Here is a 24168-nt window from a genome sequence, read left to right on the forward strand (position 1 = left end):
GAGGCACTAAGCCATCACTGCAGTCTCGGGACGTAGACTCCTCTACTTGTCCTCTTGAATTCTGGAATCGGACATACCTGGATCCAGCCTTTGCCCCCAGGGCTGTGTGCCTGGGATGGTTGCGTCACCTCCCTGAAGCTGAGTGAGATGGGGACGGCTGCCCAGGGCCTGGCACAGATGGCACCCGGTGGCACAGGATCACCTGCTCGCATCCATACAGCCTCGGCCCTCGCCCTGGCTGCATACTGAGAGTCCCATGCCCAGACCTCTGCTGAGTCTCCAAGCTCCTGGTCATGCCTCAGACCTCCCGTGAGAAGCATCACTGCATGGACCATGCCTCAGGACCTCACCCGGGGCTGGGAACCTTGCTCCAGCCCCCCCAGTCTCCCCTAGAGGCGCCCTATGCCCCATCACTCTCACTGCTTGAGGGGTCAGATAGGGGAACCCAGTGTGGGAGGCCCAGAGGTGCCGGAGCAGACGTTAAGCGAGTTCTGTGTTTGTGCGCTGGGCCTTGGCAGACACCCTGACTGAGCCTCTTCCCCAGGAAGGAGATTGAGGTCCCAGTCCAAGTTGTGGCCTCAAACCCTGTGACCAAGAGTGGTGAAAAGGCAAGACCCCTCCTCCCAGTCTTCCAGAACAGCCAATAGTGGTGGAAACATAGGGTTCACAATGAATTTCCTTGTAACCTGTTGAAGAGAATTTAGCCCACATTTTCAGGGGTGGAGGTCCAGCAGATTTGGCAGTGTGCCCGTCCCCCTGGCCACAGTTTGCTCTGGACCGGGCACCCTGGGGCCCTCCCTCCATGATGCAGTGAAGTCATTATGACATGTTTAGTTGGTGAGAAAGTGCCTCCTGTAATGTTTTACTCTTCTTAGAGGATGAATAAGTCTTGTGTATTATAAATAATTATTTACAGAATACATGAGGTTTAAGCTAACTCTGGGCCACGGCAGCGTGCCCTGGGTAAACCCACGCGCCACCCTAGCTAGAGCCGGTGCCCCCACAGGCTTCCTGGACTCACCCTGAAGGGGGGCTGGATTTTCTGCCTGTCCCAATGACAGGGCTGCAGGACAGTCCCCAGCGAGCCCTTCTGAGGGCTGTAACCTCTTCCCCTGGTATCGTCCTGCTCGCCAGCAATGTTTCAAGCTTCCAGCAGAAGCCTACCCACCATAGCCGCTTTGTACCCTGCTCACCATCCCTCCTGCCCTCACTCATTCAGCAGACCCCCGTGCACAGCCCAGTGCAGGACTCAGGGTGGGAAGAGGTCCCGGGTGGGCTGGAGCAAGGTTCCCAGCCAGGGCGGGGTCCTGAGGTGTAGTCCACAGCCGGGACTGTGATTCGGGAGGCCCCTGCCTTGTTCCAGCCCCGGCACCACCGCTGTCCTTGTGCTCCATGGAGACTCACTGGCTCCAGGCTCTAAAACCTCAGCAAGGTGTGCAGACAGGGAGGAGCCCTGTTCGTGGGTAGAGAGACTGCCGGGTCCATTTGCCTATTACGAACCGCGTGGCCTCAGACCTGCCATTCCTCCTCGCCGAGAGCCATGGTCTTTTGTCTGAAAAATGGATAATGATGGTTACCACGTCAGGGACCATATGAAGACAAACAGAGATGAAACCAAAGAGGCTCAGCACGGAACCTGGACACAGAAGTGCGAAGTGTGTGTTACCAGCTGCGGTGGCTGCCAAGGCCCAACCACAAGGCAGCCACGGGCTGAGTGGCAGGCGGGAAGTGGGGGGCGGGAGCATGCAAGATGGGCCTTCCTGAAGCTTCCGATCCAGTGAGATAAGTACACACCCAGCTGTAAGATGGACTGTCCCAGGAAGGTGGAGACTGCAAAGGCTTTGTGGCCCAGGAATGTGAGATGCACCTCTGGGCTCTCTAGAGTTTCACCAGAGCTCAGGGAGGAGGTCAGCTCAGATATAGGGGCAATGGGAGAGATGGGAGTGAGAAAACGAGTTGGCGTCGGGAAGTGGAGCCTGGAGAGGTGGGCGTGGGGACAGAGGAGGGCCTTGGCGAGCCATGGGCCCATGCGTCCAGGAGGTAGAGGTAGTGAACGGGGCCAGGGTTGGCCCCACACATGGCACCACCAGCCCTGCTGAGCCTGCACCTGCTCCTCAGGCCACCTGAGTGCCGCTACCACCTGGCACTCCTTGGTCTGATTCCTGCTTCCTGCCCACCTGGGAAGAGTGAGGCCACTTGCAGAAAGTCCCTTAGCTGTCCTTTCCCATCCTGGCTGCTTCCCGGCCTTGCCCAGGGTTAGCGGTTGACCTGAACTGCCCGGTCCCACCTCCCCAGACTCCTGGGGCCTTGTCCTGGCACCAACAGCCACCTCCATCTTCATCATTCACTTGCGTATTCACCCAGCAGTGCTTTTTTGGCGTCCACTCGGTAATAATCAAGGCGCTGAGATGCAGCTGTGGTTAAGACCCGGGCCCGGTCTGTGAGGACCTCACAGTTGCCATTTCCCCAGAGCACAGCCCCAGCCAGGCATATTGTGGGGTCCAGAAAGAGAAACTAACACATCACGTTTGTCCATTTTGAGTTGCTATAAAGGAACGGCCGAGGCTGGGGGGTTATTTGGCTCACAGTTCTGCAGGCTATACAAGTGGTGCCAGCATCTGCTTGGCTTCTCGGGAGGCCCCAGGAAGCTTTTCCTCGTGGTAGAAGGTGAAGGGGGAGCTGGCACGTCACATGGCGAGAGAGGAAACTCTCAGATTCTTTTTGTTTTGTTTTGTTTTGAGATGGAGTCTCACTCTGTCACCCAGGCTGGAGTGCAGTGGCACAATCCTCGGCTCACTGCAACCTCAGCCTCCTGAGTAGCTGGGATTACAGGTGCTTGCCACCGCGTCCAGCTAATTTTTTTGTATTTTTACTAGAGACGGGGTTTCGCCATGTTGGTCGGACTGGTCCCGAACTCCTAACCTTGTGATCCACCTGCCTTGGCCTCCCAAAGTGCTGGGATTACAGGCGTGAGCCACTGCACCCAGCCCTCTGAGACTCTATAGCAATCAGATCTCCTGGACCTCATGACCGTGGGGAGGGCAACAAGCCATCCATGAGGGATCTGCCTCCATGACCCACCCCCCACCACCCCCAGGCCTTACCTCCAACATCAGGAATCACATTTCAGTATGAGATTTGGAGGGGACAACATCCAAACCATATCACACATGACCTCTCTGTGCATGCCTCAGTTTCTACATCTGGTTAAGCAGTAGAAGCTCCTTCTCCGTTCCTTGTTGAGAGAGCGGTGGGGGAGAAATGACTCAGGGATGGGAGTCTGGTCCCCTGAGGGGCCCTGGTGTTTGTGGAGTGGGAGTGAGAGAAGGCCCCTACGTTGTGTGTGCCACGCTGGGCTGGCTCCTCACAGCTCACCGTGGGGCTCCCTGAGGACTGCTGGGGAAGAAAGAGCTAATTAACTTGAAGACCCAACTGCTGAAGTTATCATTAAACTTGAGCAATCCAGGGGCGCCTCTCCTTCTGGGGCCTATGTCACCCAGCACAATGGGGCTTAATTGAATTTTTTCTCGTCTACCAAGGCTCCTGGCTGGCGTGGTTGGGGTTTGGGATACGGGGAGGAAGAGGGGTTGGGCCTCTTCCAGATTTGGAGTGGGTCCACCAGAGATGGCCCAGGAAACCGCGGGGGCCACCCCCAGCAGCTGGGGGCTCCTGTGGTCATTTCCTCTTGGTCCTGTTGAGCAGCCCTGGCCCCTGGAGCCCTCAGCCAGAGATGTGGGGGCCTGCCAGGCCGGGATCCTCACTGCTGCCGCTATGCACAGCTGCATCTTGCTTCTGGGGAGTGGGGTGCTGAGTGGGATGTGGGGGCCCTGCCAGGCCGGGGTCCTCACTGCTGCCGCTATGCACAGCTGCATCTTGCTTCTGGGGAGGGGTGCTGAGTGGGATGTGGGGGCCCTGCCAGGCCGGGATCCTCACTGCTGCCGCTATGCACAGCTGCATCTTGCGTCCGGGGAGTGGGGTGCTGAGTGGGGTGTGGGGGCCTGCCAGGCCGGGGTCCTCACTGCTGCCGCTATGCACAGCTGCATCTTGCCTCCGGGGAGTGGGGTGCTGAGTGGGGTGTCTTGGGAGGTGGGTTTTCCCTTGTTCCTTCTGCGCAGAGACCTTGGGGATGAGTTGAGTGAGACCTTTCTGGTTTCTGGCCGGCTGTGTTTCTGTTGCCATCCCCCACACCTTTCAAGTGGAGGTTTATGACTTCCTTCTTTATTTAAAAGGGTCATTTAGTGACTTAGCAGATCCCAGTCTGTGTTACCCAGGGCCCTTTTAAAAATCTGTGGGGAGGCTGGGCTTGGTGGCTCACACCTGTAATCCCAGCACTTTGGGAGGCCGAGGCGGGTGGATCACCTGAAGTCGGGAGTTCGAGACCAGCCTGGCCAACATGGAGAAAACTTACCTCTAGTAAAAATACAAAAAATTAGCTGGGTGTGGTGGCACGTGCCTGTAATCGCAGTTACTTGGGAGGCTGAGGCAGTCACTTGGGAGGTGCAGAGAAGGTACCAGGCTGAGGACCACCCCCACCCTTTGGCTACAGAATTGAAGGAGGGGGCACATGAAAGATGTTCCTAGACTCGGGCTGGAGGCTGGGGACATCCGAGGGCAAGGACGACGCTGTGCCCGATCTTGTTTGCGGAGGAGTGCACAGGGCTCACCGGCCGCTTGTTGCTGTTTAAGTGATAGCTTTATGGAGATAGAATTCACATACTGTGACATTGACCTTTTTAAAGTCTACAGTTCAATGGTTTTGCAATATTCACAAAGTGATTGTATTAGGTTCATCCAGAGAAACAGAACCAATAGAAGGTGTGTACGTGTGTGTAGATAAAGAGATTGATTATTATGAGGATTTGGCTCACCTCATTACGGAGGTTGGCAAGTGCCAAGATTCGCAGAGTAAATCAGCAGGCTGGAGACGTGGGAGAGCCCGTGTGTGGCTCTGGTGTCCACCTGAAGGCCCAAGACCCAGGAGAACCAATGGCGTCGTTCCAGTCCCGAGACCCAGGAAAAGCCTGTGTGTCAGTTTGAGTCTGAAGCAGGAAAAATCTGATGTTCCAGGTTGAAGGCGGTTAAGCAGGAAGAATTCTCTCTCAGGCCTCGTGTCCTGCTATTCAGACCTTCAGGCCTTTGTCACAAAATTACAAAGGCCTGATCAGAACAAAATCTGAGAAAAAACCCTTTCCTTCTATCGGTTTTGGATTCGTTGGCTGGGACCCTGGAAATGAGACTGACAGAGAGATTAACAGGAAACGAGCGTAACAATTCAAGTGAGTTTTACTTGACACCGAGCCTTCATAAGGAAATGAAGACCCAGAGAAACCGTTAGCCTGAGTGGTTTTTGTTTTGTTTTGAGACAGGGTCTCACTCTGTCGCCTGTCCAGGCTGGAGTGCAGTGGCCCGATCACGGCTCACTGCAGCCTTGACTTCCTGGGCTCAAGCTGGGGCCCAGCTGCCGGCCCCAGGAGCTGCTCTGAACCCACTCTAAGTCCCCACTCAGACTCCCAAGTAGCTGGGACTACAGGCATGTGCCACCCTGCCTGGCTAATTTTTTATTTTTTTGTAGAGCCAGGGTCCCACTATGTTGCCCGGGCTGGTCTCAAACTCCTGGGCTTGAGGAATCCTCCTGCCTTGGCCTCCCAAAATGCTGGGATTACAGGCGTGAGCCACCATGCCCGGCCTAGGCCTGAACAGTTTTTATTTGTTTTGCTTGTTTTTTTTAATTTGTTTTTTGCTTGTTTTGATCAGTTTTTTTGTTTATTTCTTTTGCTTGTCTTTTGTCCAGGCTGGAGTGCAGTGGCATGATCTCTGCTCACTGCAACCTCTGTCTCCTGGGTTCAAGCCATTCTCATGCCTCAGCCTCCCGAGTAGCTGCGACTACAGGTGTGTGTCACCACACCCGGCTAATTTTTGTATTTTTAGTAGGGATGGGGTTTTACCATGTTGGCCAGGTTGTTCTTCAACTCCTGACCTCAAGTGATCCGGCCACCTCGGCTTTCTAAAGTGCTGGGATTATAGGTGTGAGTCGCTGTGCCTAGCCTAGGCCTGAGCGTTTTTATGCTGGGTTTGATGAAGAGTGGAAAGTCATGGGAAACTGTGACAGAGCAACAAAAGATGAGCTGAACAGTGAGCCTGTGGGGGTCTCAGCAGGGCCTGTGTACTGGGGCCCCTCTCAGATCCTCTCTCTCTGGAGATGAGGCTCTTCCTTTCCCCTGGGGGTAGGGAGGGCACCTCTTACGTGAGGGGCTTCTGATGTACCTCAAAGAAGGGGCAGGTCAGTGAGTCCTTCTTGGACCTGCCGTTTCTTAAATTCCTTCAGCTGAAAACACTCACTATGCCAAGGCTCTGTGTCTTGGAGTGTGCATTCCAAACCCTGTTGCCTTCAACTGATCGGGGGAGGCCCACCCCCATCAGAGCACACAATCCGCTTTACGCAGGCTCCTGATTGCACCCTTTTCCCGTTTGCCCTGCGAATACTCACCAGCAGTGCTTGTGGCTGCAGCGTTCACCCCAAGATAACTTTGCCGGGAAGTATCTTGCTTTTATTATTATTTTCACTTCACTCTAGTATATCGACTTCGGAAACAAAAGACATCATTCTGTTTATAGCATTCCATTTTTAGTAGTGGTATTTCCATTAAAAAAAATGGTAATTCTCAGCTGGGTGTGGTGGCTCATGCCTGTAATCCTAGCAGTTGGGAAGGCTGAGGCAGGCGGATCACCTGAGGCCAGGAGTTGGAGACCAGCCTGGCCAACATGGTGAAACCCCTTCTCTACTAAAAATACAAAAATTAGCCGGGCGTGGTGGTGGGCGCCTGTAATCCCAGCTACTCAGGAGGCTGAGGCAGGAGAATTGCTTGAACCCAGGAGGCAGAAGTTGCAGTGAACCGAGATCGCGACATTGCATTCCAGCCTGGACGACAGAGCAAGATTCTGTCTCAAAAAATAGTAATTCTCGATCGCTGAAAATGTCAAATCCTAGAGAACACAGCATTCCTACGAGTTATGTTAACATTGTTCTTTATCAGTTGTTGGCTGAAGATTCATTTGATGAATCCGATTTTTCCAGAATAGATGACTCAGATGATTCTGTTGTTTTGCTTAGAAATAACTGCAGGAACAATTTAAAAAAAATTTTTTTTTTATTTTTTTGTTTTTTGAGACGGAATCTCTCTCTGTTGCCTAGGCTGGAGTGCAGTGGCACGATCTCGGCTTACTGCAACCTTTGCCTCCCGGGTTCAAGTGATTCTCCAGTGTCAGCCTCCCGAGTTTAGCTGGGGTTACAAGGTGCCTGCCACCACACCTGGCTAATTTTTTGTATTTTTTGTAGAGACGATGTTTCACCAGGTTGACCAGGCTGGTCTTGAACTCCTGACCTCAAATAATTGGCCCATGTCGGCTTCCCAAAGTGCTGGGATTACAGGCGTGAGCCACCGCGCCTGGCCAGTTTTTATATTTAATTTTCACACAGAACATCAGTCAGATTTGCTTCAGCCTCAAAGAGCGTGTTTATGTAAAATTAAGTGAGTGCTGGCAGCAAGCTGAACTTTTTTTTTCCTAAAAGGTAAAAGGGTTAAATATTAAACTCACCCAAAAACACCCTCACAGACACACTCAGAATAATGTTTGACTAGTTACCTAGGTGCCCCATAGCCCAGTCCAGTTGACACAGAAAAATTTTTTTTTTTTTTTTTGAGACGGAGTCTCGCTCTGTTGCCCAGGCTGGAGTGCAGTGGTGCAATCTCGGCTCACTGCAAGCTTCGCCTCCTGGGTTCATGCCATTCTCCTGCCTCAGCCTCCTGAGTAGCTGGGACTACAGGCGCCCGCCACCACGCCTGGCTAATTTTTTTTTTATGTATTTTTAGTAGAGACAGGGTTTCACCGTGGTCTTGATCTCCTGACCTCGTGATCTACCCGCCTCGGCCTCCCAAAGTGCTGGGATTACAGGCATGAGCCACCGCGCCCGGCTGACACAGAAAATTAATCATCACAGTTACACAGCCATCGCCATTAATCCCAGCACATTTCAACATCCCCAAAAGAGGCTGTGTCCCCATTAGCCATTCCCCATTCCCAACTCCGGGCTCTCAGCCCCTAGCCACTGCTCATCTGCTTTCGTCTCTATGAATTTACCTGTTCTAGATAGTTTGTATAAATGGAATCGTACAATATGTGGCCTTGGTGTCTGGCTCCTTTCACTTGGTAGAATATTTTCAAGGCTCATCCACATTGTAGCAGGTACTGGTGCTTCATTCTTTTTCATGACCGAATAATTGTCCATCATGGATAGACCACACTGTGTATCTCTTCATCTGCTGATGGACATTTGGGTTGTTTCTGCTTCTTGGCTGTTGTGAAGAATTCTGCAGTGAGTGCTGGTCTACAGGTTTTTGTGCGAACACGTTTTCATTTCTCTTGGGTAATTGCAAGATCATGTGGTTTAGCCAACCAGCCTTTAAGCTGTGTGTCTGCTGAGGGACCCAGGCCTGGTGGGGGTGCATTGCTGTGCTTGGCCAGCCAGGTGCTGCGAGTCCGTGTTGCAGCCATTTCTCTGTGCTGTGCACTGTGAGCCCCAGGAGGCCAAGGTCCCCTTTGTTTTATCTTGAGTCCAGGCCTCGCTCTGTGAACTAGGATGAATGGACATTGAATCAACGCAGCGACGGGAGGGGCTGGGGCGGGGACGCAGAGTGGCCCCTGGGGCCTGCAGCTGGGTCCTGGCTGCTGACTTCCAGTTTCCTTTGCCTGTTGGAGCCCAGAACAAGTCAGGGGAAATGTAAAGTTCGAGTGTCTTTTCTGTGGTAGACTGGCAGGCCTGGGGGGATGAGCCGTTCACAGCTAGTTGCAGCGTGAGAGAGGAAGTGGGAGGGGAGGGAGAGGGTGAGTTTGGTGTAACTCACCCCTCGTAGGAGGCTGGGCTGAGGCTGGGGGAAGTGACTTTTATTTTTCTGAGAGGATTCTTTCCTGGGGCCAACTTCAAACCAGGGGAGACAGGACCTTCCTGTGGGAGGCTGGAAGTGCCGGGGCCCCCAGGTGAGGGTGGCCGCAGGTCTCCCAGGGCCAAGGTCTTGGGGAAGCAATGTGTTACCGTGTTTCTGGACACACACACACACACACACACACACACACACGAATAAACTGTAACACAAATGTGTGCCCATTAAAGTGCCCACTGTAAACCACCACACAGCCTGTAAAGCGAAGGCCCTGGCCCGCATCTGGGCACCCACTCCCCAGCCAGCCGGTGGGCAGTTTGCGCTGCAGTCTGTTACCATCCCTCAGGGATGCAGCCCAGGAGCCCAGCGGGCTTGGAAGGCCCAGTGGGCGCAGCCTCAGGAAAGCAGTCAGGCCCCGGCCAGGCCCCTTCCCCCTCCCAGCCTTGGGAGAAATTACCATATGAATGTAGCTCCTTCCCGGAGTTCAGGCTAGAAGGGCCTGGGAGGGGACAGGCTCCCACCCTAGGAGCTTCCAGGTTCCGGCTGCGGCCTGGGTTGGCTGCGTGAGCCTGAGCCAGCCAGGGGTCACTACTGGGTGGAAGGAAGAAGCGGGCATTTCTTCCTGGAGGTCACCGTTGGAGTCCCACAGTAGGTCAACCCCAGGCCCCACGTCCTCGGGAGGAGGAGAAAGAGGAGAAGCAGGAGGTATGGAGGGTGGGCCGGGACCAGAAGGGACACAGGGTCAGGGCAGTGCGGGAGACCCTGAGGGTCCCTCATTTAACCAGCTAACATCACAGCGTTCATAAGAACACGCTATTACTGCAGTTTTATTACTTTGCTCTGATTTCAAAAGGCACAACTGATTACTTTAGGAAGCGGAGAATCTGAGGAAGGCCTCGCAGGAGAGGGTCAGATGCGATCGAGTAAATGTGAGCCGTTTGTAAACTGTAGAGTGCGGAGCACCGGTCAGCCCTGGGGTCAGTGTTCCTCTGATGCTCAGCTCGACCTCTGTACCTTTTAGTGCTCGGCTGAGCTCTGGGGCGGTCAGGGCTGGGTCTGGTACATTAGGGGACTTCTACCAAGCCCCTGGAAGTGTCTCAGTTACTAAATCCAGTTTGCCAGTTACTAAATCCGCTCTGCTGGTTCCCGAATCACTCTTCGTTGGGGCCAGCCGTGTCACGTCAGGCTTTTCATGCAGGATGGCAGATGGATAGATGCTGGGACAAAGTCATCCTTGGGCCGCGAGACGTCTGACCTTCTGCTGGTGTCTCAGAAGATGCTAGCTCTCCGTGGCATGTCTTCCACGCGGTGCTTGGTGACCAGTGGCCTCTAAGGGGCCCCCCTGCCTCAGCATGGGGAGTGGCCTGGCCAAGGTCTCAGTGTCTGTCTGGTTGGAGCCAGGCATAGGCTCAGGTGTTCTGGCTGGAGGCCTCCTGCCCACGGGCTCTGCCTGTCCTGTGTCCCTGGTCCTTACTGTGTCTTCTGTGTTCCTGGGAGAGACCCCAGGGGCCCTGAGCCCAGCACTGGGGTTGGGGAGTAGGTGGGGAAGGGGGTGGCGATTAGGGTCCCTGGCTGCAGAACAGCCAGGCCCCAAGTCTCTGCCCCACTCCCCTCCCCACCAGGCGCCTCATCCCACACTGACCATTTCCCGAACAAAGTGTCCTGAGCCGGCCTCCCACCCTGGCTGTCCCAGGAAGCCCATCCATCCTTCCGCTTTAATGCTTTGTGGCTCCAGAAGGACGGTGGAAGCCGGAAATCATGAGTCTCTCATTCACAGGCGGCCACACACCAAAGCCACGGGGACGCCGTGGGAAAGGACTCTGGCCAGCGCGTCCGGCACAGAGGGAGCGGTGTTACCGGGGTAGACGGGAGCCGTGGCTGCGCCCATGCTGGTCTGGGGGAGAGGAGGAGCCGGACGAAAGGGCAGCAGGCTGGCCACTCATTCATTCACAGCGTCTTACTGGGTGCTTTGGACATGTAAGGTTTTGTGGGCAGTGAATACGACAGACCCCAGACAGCAGTCGGAGGGCCACGTGTGTAAGAACTGAGGGACCCAGTGTTAGATGAGCTATCCCGGGAAAACAGGTAGGAGTTGTAGGAGCAGCATGGGGAAAGGATGGTCCTGGCAGAGAGGACCTCTGTGGGTAGCCTCATTGGAAGAGCTGAAAGGCAGCCAGGGAGGCTGTGTGTGGATGGAAGCTGAAGAGTAGGTTAGGGGCGTGTGTTTTGTTAACAAAGACTTCAAGCATTTACTGATCAGAGGCCGGGCGCGGTGGCTCACGCTTGTAATTCCAGCACTTTGGGAGGCCGAGGCGGGAGGATCACGAAGTCAGGAGATCGAGACCACGGTGAAACCCTGTCTCTACTAAAAATACAAAAAAATTAGCCGGGCGTGGTGGCGGGCGCCTGTAGTCCCAGCTACTCGGAGAGGCTGAGGCAGGAGAATGGCGTGAACCCGGGAGGCGGAGCTTGCAGTGAGCCAAGATTACGCCACTGCACTCCAGCCTGGGCGACAGAGCGAGACTCCGTCTCAAAAAAAAAAAAAAAGCATTTACTGATCAGGCACAACACCATGTGCTTCATAAATATCTCATTTGATCCCCAGCATTCTTATGAGACAGATATTATCTCATTTCACATGTAAGAACATTGAGGCGCAGAGTGGTTAAGTTACTTGCTCAGGGTCACACAGCATGTCAGTGGTAGGACAGGATTCTGGAGCCACAGGAATCTGGTTTATCCCAGGTGCAATGGAAACCAGTCACGGCTTCATGGAGGGAAATGATCAGATGAATAAGTTTTACACAGGTCCCCTGGTGCTTTGAGGAGGAGGGATTGGGACAGGGGCAGCTAATGGTGGTGGCTTAGATTGCAGGTGGCTGTGAGATGTGTTGGGTTAACATTGATGGGAGTTTGGGATGGATGAGTGGATTTGGAGTAATGGAAATGGAGGGCCCAGGCCCGGCCCCTGGAGATCTAGCTGCAATAGCTGTTGGCTGGAGAGGCCGTTCACTTAGATGGGGGATGGGGTGGGAGGCAGGTGGGATGGGAGCTTCAGAGTTCAGCCTGGGGCACGGTCATTGGGTTCAAGATGCCTTCAGATGTCGGGGCTTGACAGTGGCAGTGGCTGCGGATACCCAGGACCCAGCAGAGGGCCTGGCACAGTGGGCCCAGGGACACGTCTGTGAGTCAGGCTGGCACTCGAGTGTGAAGCTGGACAAAGAAGGTGGCATTGTTGGCATTGAATGCTCAGGGGCTGGGTGAAGTCAGCTAGGGAGAGGGGCCCTCAAGGCACCAGGACTGACTCCGTGGGTGAGGGCAGAGGAGGAGCCAGCAGAGGCTGAGAGAATAGCCAGAGACAAGAGGAAGGTCAGCAGAGCCACGCACAGAAGCCTGGAGACGATTTGGGGAAAGGAAGGGCTGGGTGCTCGTCCTTCCCTGCAGCTGGGAGGCAAGGGTGACCCCTGTGTGTTTCATTCTTCAGAGGATTGGTGGCTCCGTCTGGTCAGAACCCCAAGTCCAGAGGTGCATCTGAGCTTCATGCCATGGTGCAGGCAGCAGGAGCCATGGAGCAGGCCTGCGGGGTCACAGCCCCCCTGCTGCTTCCTGGTGTCTCTATCCTGAGTTCAGGGGTTGCTTGGATGCCCTGTGCAGCATCCCCCCAGGCGGGGTTCCAGAGAGGATGAAAGTGGCTGTCTCGAGGTGTGACCAGGTAGCAGTCCACACACACTGCTTTTTCCTGGGGAGAGTCTGGGATGAAAGAGTGTGTGTTTCTGAGACTCCTCGGATAGGCTACATCCACCTATCCACCCATCTTTCCACCCACCTTTCTTTCCACCCACCCACCCATCCACTCACCCACCCATCCATTCATCCACCCATCAACCCATCTATCTATCCACTCATCCACCCATCCACTCATCCACCTATCTACTCATTTACTCATCCACCCATCCACTCATCCACCCATCCACTCATGTACCCATCCACCCATCTACCCATCTATCTATCCACTCATCCACCCATCCACCCATCCACTCATGTACCCATCCACCCATCTACCCATCTATCTATCCACTCATCCACCCATCCACTCATCCAACTATCCACTCATCCACTCATCCACCCATCCACTCATCATCCATCCACTCACTCGTCCACCCATCCACTCACCTATCCATCTATCCATCCTCTCATCTATCCATCTCTTCATCCACCCATCCACTCATCTACCCATCCACTCATCCATCCATCCACTTATCCACCCAAACGCTCGTCTACTTATCCACTCATCCATCCATCCACTCATCCACCAATTCACTCATCCACCCATTTACTCATCCACCCATCCATCCAGTCATTCATCCATTTGCTCATTCATCTGCCCACCCATCCATTCACCTGCCTGTTCATCCACCTACCCATCCATTCATCCATCTGTCCATCCATCCATCCACCCACCCACTCACCCATTCACACACCCATACACCCATCCATTTATCCAACCATCCATCCCCATCCCCATCCTTACTTCAGAAAGCATGTGAAGATGCTGGGGTGTGCACTTGGAAAATGTGTCATAAGCTTTCATAAGGCCTCTCTTTGGCTTCCTCACTTCTTTGATTGGTCTTTCTTTTGGACATGCAGGATTCTGAGCAGCTCTTCTGGGAGGTGGGTGCAGTCCAGGTAGGCTGCCTGCAAAGCCAGGACCGAGGGAGCCACATCCAAGGCACTGTGGGTTCCCAAGGCGATGGCCCTGTGGGCCCACTGCTTCCAGACCTCCTCAACTCCCAGGCTCCTGAGCAGGAGGACTCCTGGGGCAGGGCCTGGAGATGGGAAGAGAAAACAACTCCAGTCTCACAACTCTTGTCAGCCCAGGCGGGTGCTGCATGGATTGGGGGCACCTGGAGCAGTTGGCCCCTTCACCCCTTTCCCCCACCTTCCCGGCCCCTCTGGCTATAATCAGACAGTTGTGTGCTATGTCTTTCTCCCTCCTGAAGGAGTCATTTAGTCAGGCTCCTATTCATGGCCCAGGAATGTGCCCCTCCCTGCCTGTCCCCCAGCCCCAAGCAGGCCCTGCCTCTAGCCCCCTGCTCTCTCTAAAGGGCCTGGGCAGGGGCAGCCTCTGCAGCATCCCCAGGGCCCGAGCTGATCTGCACAGCAGAAGGGAATTGGGGGAAAGCATTTTTTTCTACCCAGTTCCTGGCAGGGGGCCACCGTGCTGCACTCCAGAGACCCTTGTCTACGTTATGTTATTTCAGATGATTTCATAAGTTGGGGGAGGTGGAGCCCCAGCCCCCCCCCCCCGCCGCCAGCCCCTGTTGTTGCCTCACTGCCGAGCTCTGCTGTGTATCTGCTGACAGGCCTGCTGATAGCAGAAGGGGCTGGAGAGAGGGGCTGGAGGCTTTGGCCCCTGGCCTCCCCAACCCCTGCTCAGGGGACATCCCTGATAAGAGGAAATTCCAGCCTGTGACAGATGGCCAGTGTCCACCCACCCACGGGGGAACTTTTGTTTCTCTTTTTAAGTTTGCAGATTTGCCAAGAACTAAAGGAATCTCTGTGGTTGGGTGGCCACTGTGGACATGGCCAGAGGGCTGGCACGGGCTGAATCTTGGGGTTGCTTTGGGGTAGGGGCCGCTCCTGCTGGAAGGTTCCCTTGGCGGGGGGGAGGCATCAGGGCCATTCCCTGACCCTCCTCCCTCTGCAGTGGATCCACTTCAGGGGCTGGGGCAGGGCAAGGGGGCAGCGGAAAACAGAATATAAAATAGTCCTCCCCCACACACCGCACCAGAAGTCAGAGGATTCATCCTTGGCCTGCCCTCCCTGCAGCCTAAGTTCTGAGAGTGGCTCTTTAGGAAGTGAATGGCGACGGTTTGCAGGTTGGAGTTTGCTCTGGCCCAAGATTGATGTCTCAATAGGCCTCGGAGCCTGGGCGAAAAAATCCAGGCTAGGGAGGTGGCGGGTTGCAAATGAAAGAACAGAGGAGGGCCTCTTCCTGAAAGGGGCGGGTGGTGTGAGGAGCCCTTGGACCTTGTCCAAATTTGACTTTACCGACTGGGGGCAATTGAAACCGTGCTGGCACAAAGGCAAAACTGCTTGAGATTCCTTCCTCCACAATAGAGGAGAGGTTTGCTTGAAAGGGTTTGGCGAGAGAAAAGCTGGAGGAACCTTGGCCGGCAGTAAAAGTGGGGACCCCCGCCCCCTGCCTTGGGGGCACCTCGGGCCCCTGAATGAATGAAAGAGGCGGCTGGATGGAGACAGACTCACACCACCTGTCCCTTCCAGGTCCTGCAAAGGAGCACACAGGGTTCTTGTTGGCCCTTCCACCTTGTCAGTCCCCAAGGAGAAAACACCGAGAGGGGAAGTGTAAAGCTGCAGTTTTGTTGAAGCCCCATCGTGGAAAGCGGAAAGAGCTCCAGCTCGGAGAAAAATGCAGCTCTTTGCCTTTGCGAATCCGTGTCTTTCTCTGGGAGGCCAGAGCCATTGTGCTCAATTTCTAAGCCGGGTTTCAGAGTTTCTCAGGAGGGGAAGGCAGAGTCTCAGATTTCCAGCATCCCAGGTCCTAACCAGGCTTTGAGGAGACGCTTCCTGCCCTGTACAAAGTGTGAGGTGTAATTTGATTTGGAGTTAGTTCACAAATTAGATGAGCTGTGTGCATTTTAAAAATTCAGTCCTTGATCCCCCACCCACACACTTTTGCACAATTTGGTCATTTATATTCCGTGTTTCCATCTTTAGAAGAGAACAGGAAGTCCCCAGTGACATTTGTGGAGTGTTTGTAGTAGCTTGGGTAGGTTAATAGGAACACAATGCAGTGAAAAGCAGAGTTGAGATGGGAAAAGATCCTGTTTTCAGAGCCCCCCAGGGATGACATTCCTCATGGTCTCTGTCCACCCCCTCTGGAGTCCACTGTCCGCGAACAGCAACTTGTTCTCACTTGGGGGCTCTTCCTGCCGGAGCTCAGGGATGGAGACCAGCTGGCCTCAGTCCTCTCCTCTTACCTCTTTGTTTCTCAGACTAATCTTCCACCTTGAATAATTTTTTTTAACCTGCCCTCCCTCTTCTCTAGCTGTAGAACCCAGAACTTTGTGTGTGTGGTCAAAAGTTGAGAGAGTGTTGAAGGTAATGCTGAGATAACCCTTTTAAATTCTGTAAGTTCTCATCACACCAAGTTTGTTTGTTTTTTCAATTCTCATTTTATTTTATTTCATTTTGTAGGGATGGGGTCTCGCTACGTTGCCCAGGCTGGTCTTGAACTCCTGGGCTCAAACGATCCTCCTGCCTCGGCCTCCCAGAGTGCCAAGTTATTTTTTTAATTGGAATCTGCTGGCTTAGGGATTCATTGATGAACCCTTCAAAATGTGTGTGTGTCTGTCTGTCTGTCTTCAACGTATACTTTTCTAGGGAGAGTCTTTACTTTTCACCAGAGGTTTGTGGCACACACATGTCCTGTAGTACTGTATCAGATTGTGAATTCCTTACATGTTAAAAGACTGCTTCAGATCTGTCCGGAAGTCTTGGCTAATAAACATTTAAATAAATGAACTTCAAATTCCCATGAGATACCGCTGTTTTCATTCTGACTGCTCTCAAGCCTGTAGTGTGATCTTTTTGTTACTGTGAAGTAGACACTCAATAAATACTTGTCAAATGAATCAATGTTGTGGTCCTGGTCCACTAGGACCCCGGGATCATCCTCTACCATTATTGTCTGTAGTTTCTTTACCATCTTGTTCCAGAGCATTTCTTTCTCTGAGGTCTGCCCACCTCTGCATGTGTGTCTAGTTTCCAGCCCTGTGGCCTTACCATTCTCTTTCCTTTACCTGCATTTCCTGAACTATTAATAGTTAACAATAGCTTCTCCCTCCACCCACTCACTCATACCTGAAGTGAGAAGTCATCATTGAGGCCTCTGTGGATTTTGTCAGCCCAACCTGGGGCGGCCTCCTGGAGGTGGAGTTTTCAGATAAGGGATGGACATTTTGGTGTCTGCTGGGTAGATCCACCCGGGAGCTTTGGCAGGGGCCCCAGGGCAGCTCTGCCTCTTCATTTTGGCTGTGGGACCCCTGGTGCACTAGGGCTTCTCAAGTAAGCATCTGTGTCCTGGGAGAGCCATAGGCAGGCCTGAGAGGGCCCCTGGAATCTAGGACCCCCAGTCCGGCCCAGCAGCTGGTACCATCACCTTTCTGGCAAGGGAAGTTATGGAAACTAAGATGCTAATGTGCTTTGATGGGCCTGGGGTGGCTCTAAGCCCTGGGAAGAGCCCTGGCAACTTTCCCTGGCTGGCGGGTGGAATCTTCTTCTGGCAGTTCAGGGCTCTGCCTCCAACTCCCTGGGGAAGAGCAACTGAGGGAGGAGCTGGAGGCCAAGGCCTCAGTGCTGAGCTGCCTGCACCACAGCTGGCACCTTCTGGGTCCTGGCTGCAGGAACCCCATACTTCTCCAGCCTTTCCATGGTGCCCAAAGACTTGGCCTGGGGAGGGGGTCAGCAGCCTTGGGCTCACCTACCTGGCTTCAAATCCTGCCTCTACCGCTTACTCGCTTTGCGACCCTCATAACTGACAAAAGTCCTCTTGGCCTCAGTTTCCTTATCTGTGAAATGGGACAATAACAGTGGCTACCTTATAGGATTGTGTGATGATCCATGAGTTATAATAGCTCCTGAGCAGCGTTTAGAGTGACACCTGGGGCTGGGTGCAGTGGCGTATGTCTATAATCCTCCTAAGGTGGGAGGATGGCTTGAGGCAAGGGGTTCGAAACCAGCCTGACCAACATTAGTGAGACTCACTCTCTAAAAAAAACATTAGAGTAACTCCTGGCACAGAGAACGCCCAGTAAACCTCGGCTGCTCCGATGAGCTTTGTTTCTTCGTTTGTTCATTCATTCACCAGACTTTTTGCCGGGACTTGCCGTGAGCCCTACGCTGCTCTGAAGAAAACCGGGCCGGGGTGAGCGTGATGGATGAGGTGTCTGGCTTCACAAACCCTACGTGGGGGGTCGCGGTGAGAGGAAACTGCACACATCATTATTCAGTTACCATTGTGGGGAGACTGCCTGGATGCAGAGGGCAGGCTCTGTGGGGGAGCGGGGAGGGCAAGCCCTGGTTGCAAGGCAGGGCTTCCCCAGGATTCAGCAGGGATCTGAAGGACTTTGCAGGCACCCAGGGAGATAGGAGAGGAGGAGGGAGCAGCCCTGGCTGGACACTGTCCTCCTAGCATTGCCTGCATCAGGGACTCACTCACCTTTAAGAAGCCCCTTTGTGGGGGACAGGGAGCATCTGTTAGTTTATAGGACCTGAAGTGCCCCCCTGGGCTCAAGGTTCTGGGAAGGCCTGCAGGTGGCAGTAGGGCTGCTGCAGGGGTGCCCCAGGGTCTGGATTCAGGGGAGCCTGCAGAGGGAGGGCAGCTGGAGGCTGCTCCTGTGTGCATTGTTATGAGGCAAAGTAAGGAGCCTGCTGGGCCCACACTGGGCCGGGCTGGATGGAAGCAAGGAAGTCTTCGCCAGGGCAAGGGCACCAGCTGCAGATGCCGGCAGCTTTCTCCTGGACACGGGCCTGGAAGGCTGACAGGGTGTGGTGAGTGCCACTGGCTCCCCTGCCGTGGCCTGGTCAGTGGCTTCACAGGCCTCCGTGGGCAGGAGAAGGATGACCTTGCATTGTGCGTGGCCACCATTGGCAGTGACGGACAAGGTGTGTGGGGATGTGGCCATTTCAGTCCGTGCTCTGAGAGCCAGGTGTGGGTTGGGTTTGGGGAAGACAGGGGAATGGCATTGACTTGACCGTGAGCGCTTTGTCCTGGCGTGCAGGCCCGGCTGTCACATGGGTACCATGTGGCTGTCCCCTAGAGCTGGGAATGGCATTGGGCGGTGGCTCAGGATCCCTTGCCCCAGCGGCACCATCTCTGCATTTGGCCAGCAAGGCTGATGGGACTTGTGTGGACATTTCTGGGATGTAGACCAGGCAGCATGACACACAGGGAGGGGTGGGCAGAGAAGGGCGGCCCCTGGGTCTTGGTTTCCAAGTCAGGCTTTGTAAGCCTGCTGTGTCAGGCCCTCTCCCTTGGCACCAGGCCAGGTGGGCCAGGGTCAGCCCTGGGGCTGTGATGAATGTGAGTGTCCCTAAAGTGTGTCACATCCAATAGCTGCCTCCTCTCTGGGCACTGTCTGCCAGCCAGATATCCTACAGCCCCTGTCCCAGCCACAGACAGCAATCTTATTCCTGCATCCTTGACGGGCCCTGGGGTGGGGGTAAGAATTTGTCACTAAGCGCAGATGTTCCCAGAGGGTGCTGGCTCAGGGCTGCATGGATTACAGCCCTTTCATCCCTGCCTTAGACCCACCTGCAACTCTGGAGAAAAGATGGCCCAGTGGACACCTGCAGGGAGGAGGGAGCCGGTCCCCAAGATGGGCAGAGTTGGGGGCAGTCCCCATCACAGGACTGGTGACCCACTGCCACCAGCGCCAGTGAATGGCAGAGGGGCCCTGGCATAAGGCCTGAGTTCAGAATGGGAACCTGCAGAGAAACTGTGAAGGTCTCCCGCCACCTGACACCTCCGGCTGGCTGCCACCCTAGAAGCGCCCTCGCTGCAGAAGATGGGGGTCTTGTCTGGGGCACGGTCTGGCGACACCAACTTGAGAACCTCAGGCCTAAGTGTTGGCATCTGGGCCTCAGCTGTCCTCTGAGCTGTAAAGCTGGCTCCTGGGCACTTGTGGAAAACACTGGACTCTTCATTTTATTTTACTTCACGTTCTGGGATACATGTGCAGAACGTGCAGGTTTGTTACTTAGGAATATATGTGCCATGGTGGTTTGCTGCACCCATTGGACTCTTCAATCCAGCTCCACTAGAAATGACTGCCTTCTTTCCCTCCTTCCCTCCCTCCCTCCACCCCTCCCTTTTTTCCTTCCTTCCCTGTTTCCTTCCCCCTCCCTCCCTCCCTTCTTTCCCTTCCTCTCTTGTTATCATGGGGATATAATTTCCATATTACACCATCTGCCGATTCAGAAAGCACAGTTGAGTGGCATTTTTTCACAACCTTCTATAAGCATCACCTCTAATTCCAGAACGTTTTCCTCACCCCAAAAGGAAACACCATCCTCGGTACACAGTCACTCCCCGTCCCCCAGCCCCTGGAAATCACCAATCTGCATTTTGTCCCTATAGATGTACTTATTCTGAACATATAACTAGAACCATAAAAGATGTGACCTCTTGTGCTTGGTTTCTTGCAGTTGGAATGTTTTCAGAGTTCATCTGTGTTGGCGCATGCGTGTGCCTTTTTGTGGCTGAGTAATAGTCCACTGTGTGGACTCACCACGTTGGGTTTCTCCACGCATCTGTTGGCGGATGTGTTAGTTATTTCTGGAGCGGGTGTGTTGCGCTACTCACGGGCTGCGCTAGGAGCTGGGGATATCACTGAGCAAGCCACAGCCTCAGGCACCCAGGAGCTCGCAGAGCGGGAGCTGGGAGGGAGGTCAGGAGGTGCATGGCCTGTTTGTCAGGGTGGAGAGACTTGCAAAAGGTCACTTGGAGCCAGAACCAGAGCCCCAGGCCCCTGACTCCCAGCTGCGGAGCCAGGAGGGAAGCTCTGCATTTTGCTTTGACTGTGGGGTGACCTGTCAGTTACTGTCCAAATCAGAACCTTTCTGAGAGTTGACGTGGGTACTGCTGATAATTAGTCTGGATACCCGAAAGAATGGAAAGCAGGGACCCAGACAGATCCTTGCACATCTGTGTTCGTAGCAGAGCGAGGCCTGGAGGTGCGATGGGGATCCCAACGGGGCAGCTGCTGTCTTGCTGGAGCCCACGGTCTTTGGGGGGGACACAGGTGTTAACCGCACATCACAAGCAGGAATGTGAAATTTCAGGATTGCCAAATTCAGTGAAGGTCTTGTGCTGGCCTGGCCACTTACAGTGGCACTTCAGGAAAAAAATCACTCTGTGGACCTCAGTTTCCCCATTAGTAAAGAGTAGGTTGGACCGGAATTCTGTACCATCCAGTGTAGTTGCCATTTATGAAACGTGGTTATTTAAATTTAAATAAAAATAAATAAAAAGTCTGTTCCTCAGTTGGACTAGCTCAGTGTCAAGTGCTCAGAAGTCACTTGTGAACACACTGTGGCAATTCCTCAAAAAATGAAAACTAGAACCACCGTACCATCCCATAATTCCACTTCTGGGTATGGTTTCAAAAGAATGCACAGCATCTTAAAGACCTAGAGATACTTGCACACCCACATTCATAGCGGCTCTGTTCACAGTAGCCAGCTGGTAGAAATAACCCGAGTGCCCGTGGTCAAATGAATGGAGAAATCAAAGGTGGGACAGTCCGGGCGTGGTGGCTCACGCCTGTAATCCTAGCACTTTGGGAGGCCGAGGCAGGTGGATCATCTGAGGTCACAAGTTCGAGACCAGCCTGACCAACATGGAGAAACCCCGTCTCTACTAAAAATACAAAATTAGCTGGGCGTGGTGGCGGGTGCCTGTAATCCCAGCTACTCGAGAGGCCAAGGCAGGAGAATCGCTTGAATCTGGAGAGGCAGCGGTTTTGGTGAGCCAAGATCTCGCCATTGCACTCCAGCCTGGGCAACGAGAGCAAAACTCCGTCTCAAAAAAAAAAAAAAAGGGGCGGAACATACAAGGAATTTGACTCAGCCAGGAAGAGGAAGTTAGGATACCTGCGGCGACAGCATGGGTGAACCTTTAGGATATTACACTAAGTGAAATAATTTGGTCACAAAAGGACAATCCTGTAGGATTCCACTGATACCAGGTCCCTAGAATAGTCAGATTCAGAGAAACAGCAGAATGGAGGTTGCCAGAGGCTTGGGGGATGGGGCTGGGGAGTTGTTTCATGAGGACAGTTTGTTTTACAAGATGAAAAAGTTCTGGAGATTTGTTGTACAACAACGTGAATGTACTTGACACCACTGGACTACACCCTTCAAAATAGTGACCGTGGTAAATGTTATGACAATTAAAAGGAAAAGTCACGCGGCCAGTGGCTACCAGGCTGAGCGGTGCAGGCCTCGGACAGTGTTGTGGTCACAGACAATGGAGTGGGTGATCTTTACCATTGTTTCCAGCTGCCTGAGCACCTGATGTCCTGGGGCCAGGATGAAAGTGTCTCTGGGTATGGGGGTCTCTGCTTTTCCCACTTGGGGATCCTGAAGGCAGACCCCAGAGCTCACCTGGCCACGTAGGAGAGCGAGGTGAGCTCTTGCATTGCTCTCTCCGTGCCTGCCTGCGGGCCAGCCGGGGCCTGCAAGGCCATCTCTCGAGGGAGGGGTTGCGGGAATGGCCCTCACCTGTGCAGAAGGCCAGCCACTGCCCTACGTCAATGGCAAAGATGGGGCTCGGCTGTGTTGCATTATTATTTCTCAAGCAGGGCCCCTGGTGGGCAGGCTGTTTGGTTTGATTTGAGTTTCTGCAGTGAGTGCTGGTGCCTGTGGAGGGGCCCAGCTGCAGCTGAGGCCAGCCCCTCCCTCGCTCTGGGCTCCAGGGGCGTTGGGGGCGAGAAAGGAGAGTTCAGGGGGCAGCGCCTCCCCCCAGGTCCTGCTGGGGAGGGTTGAGGGATGCTGGGGGGAGGTAGAGGTGGGTAGGGGCTGGTCCCAGTCCCGGGCAAAATGGTGCTCAGACCCACAGGCAGATGGAAGCAATTTTCGGTCACGTGGGTCGGGGCTGAACTGCTGCCCCGCAAGGCAAGGCCCCATGTCTGGCTCCAGGAAGCGGCCCCAAAGCCACACGGTCCATGGCCAGCTGCAGTGCTGCGTCTTTGTTTATTTAAAGGTTCTGGAAGCCCAGGGGAGAGTATTTCTGAAGGGGGAGCAGGAGCAAAGCCCCGAAGGCTTCCAGGCTGCGTGGCCTGGGTGGGGGCCACGTGGGGCAGAGAGAGAGGAGCCCTGGTCTCCAGGTCCGCCTGTAGGTATTGCTGTCAGCGACGGAGACGTGTATACCCCCCTTGGCATTTCCCAACAAGGAATTATATTGTTCCTTTGTTCCCCCAATTCCATAAGGTAAGAATTCCTGTGCCCTGTGGAAGCTGAGAAGACGGGGAGGTGCCTGTGAGGATAAACCAGCCCCCAGTTTCTGGCTTCCAGAGTCTTTTCCTCTCTCACCACTGATGCCTCAGGCCTGGGGAGCCTCCCTGAGACACGCTCTGACCGCTCCAGTGAAATAGGCCGAGAGGGATGGCTTGAGCCGACTGGGGCGTGGGGTGCAGCCGGGGGGCTCAGTGGGCATTTCTTGAGTTCGGTTCTTGCCCAGCAAGTGGAAGGGTAGTTGAACTGAAGTCTCCCCCGGCCCGTCCTGGCCTGGAAGTCTGCCTCCCGCCCTCTGGGCAGAGTGAGGAGTGGGCGTGGGCCAGGAGGGCTGCCTCCTGCCTGGGAGGGCTGCTCACCTACCTGTCACGGGGGATGTGCCCCCTGCAGCCTCCCGTGCTGTGGCCCTGGCTCCCGCGCCGGCTCCACTCCCCTGTGGCTGCCCCTGCTGGGTGCCCATCCATCCCAGGGAAAAGCCACTCCCCTCCCCTAGGACTGGCGGGAGGGGCCCTGCCTGGGAGCGTGCTGTGTGGTCCCTGTCTTAGCTCACGATGCCTGAGGCCAGATCCTGCCAGGGAGGCAGCATGGGGCAAAAGTCTCCCCACAGGCAGAGCAGGGCCTGGATGGGCCCAAGCAGGGAGGGGGGCCCAGAACAGCAGAGCAGCCACCCAGCCTGCTTGGGAGCCGAGGGCCACCAAGGGCAGCTCCAGCCTGTGGGGACTAGCAGAGGCACTGCCTCTGTGACCAGCGAGTTGTCTGCACGCACATGCGCATGCACCAGTGAGTGTGGCGAGTCTGGGGTGTGCTGGGACCTGGCCCGTGTGCCAGCCAGCCTTGATGGGAACCAGCCCCATCCTGGGTACCCCTGGAACCCCACTGCGTGGAAGCACCTGGGTCCTCAGCAGGCGTCTTCTGGGCGTCCGCCCCCAGCCCCAGGCCTCTGACTCATGTGTGGTGTCGTAACAGCAGCCAGGAGCACGGCCATCGAAGGGACCTACAGCCAGAAGAGGCTTGAGTGATTTCGAGAAGTTCAGCCCCACGTGCCCCACATACCCGAGAGTAAAACTTGGTCCTGGCCTGTGGGTGTGCAGCCCGCGGGTGCTGGCCAGGCAGACAAGACGGCCGCCTGGGTCAGTCCAGGGGGAGGCAGATGTAGTGCGGGTGCCCCCTCCCCCCCATGCGCCCAGGGGCA

General features: G+C 54.7%; 2 protein-coding genes and 2 long non-coding RNA genes across 17 annotated transcripts in view; 2 read left to right on the plus strand and 2 right to left on the minus strand.

Annotated features, from left to right (window-relative positions):
- The window catches only part of SEPTIN9 (septin 9), a 220745-nt gene that overhangs the window by 176628 nt on the left and 19949 nt on the right, over positions 1–24168 (plus strand). Inside the window, exon 1 of one of the 13 annotated variants that reach the window (XM_055242149.2) lies at positions 1517–1657. The exons of 11 other annotated variants lie outside the window; for them this stretch is intronic. In XM_055242149.2, coding sequence (XP_055098124.1) covers positions 1609–1657 — 49 coding nt within the window. In that variant the 5' untranslated portion in view covers positions 1517–1608. Of the gene's footprint in view, positions 1–1516; positions 1658–17871; positions 17887–24168 lie in introns of those variants that run through there. One more of the 13 variants, XM_063617150.1, reaches the window with a different exon arrangement.
- LOC134732405 (uncharacterized) lies at positions 830–5481 on the minus strand. Of its 2 annotated transcripts, none has more exons than XR_010115523.1 (2): positions 4869–5481; positions 830–1552 (listed from the first exon to the last, which is right to left on the minus strand). It is a non-coding gene; the product is annotated as an uncharacterized lncRNA (long non-coding RNA). The 2 variants fall into 2 exon arrangements; XR_010115522.1 differs by lacking the exon at positions 4869–5481 and adding an exon at positions 3105–4228.
- On the minus strand, positions 9739–16274 carry LOC134732404 (uncharacterized). Its single transcript, XR_010115521.1, has 3 exons — positions 14728–16274; positions 13471–13765; positions 9739–12689 (listed from the first exon to the last, which is right to left on the minus strand). It is a non-coding gene; the product is annotated as an uncharacterized lncRNA (long non-coding RNA).
- On the plus strand, positions 12622–16492 carry LOC129462308 (uncharacterized). The gene is made up of 2 exons (XM_063617176.1): positions 12622–13821; positions 15225–16492. Exon 1 carries the CDS (start codon positions 12622–12624, stop codon positions 13627–13629), a length of 1008 nt encoding a protein of 335 aa, XP_063473246.1. The 3' UTR covers positions 13630–13821; positions 15225–16492.

This window comes from Symphalangus syndactylus, chromosome 14 (assembly GCF_028878055.3).
Source record: "Symphalangus syndactylus isolate Jambi chromosome 14, NHGRI_mSymSyn1-v2.1_pri, whole genome shotgun sequence".
Lineage (NCBI taxonomy): Eukaryota > Metazoa > Chordata > Mammalia > Primates > Hylobatidae > Symphalangus > Symphalangus syndactylus.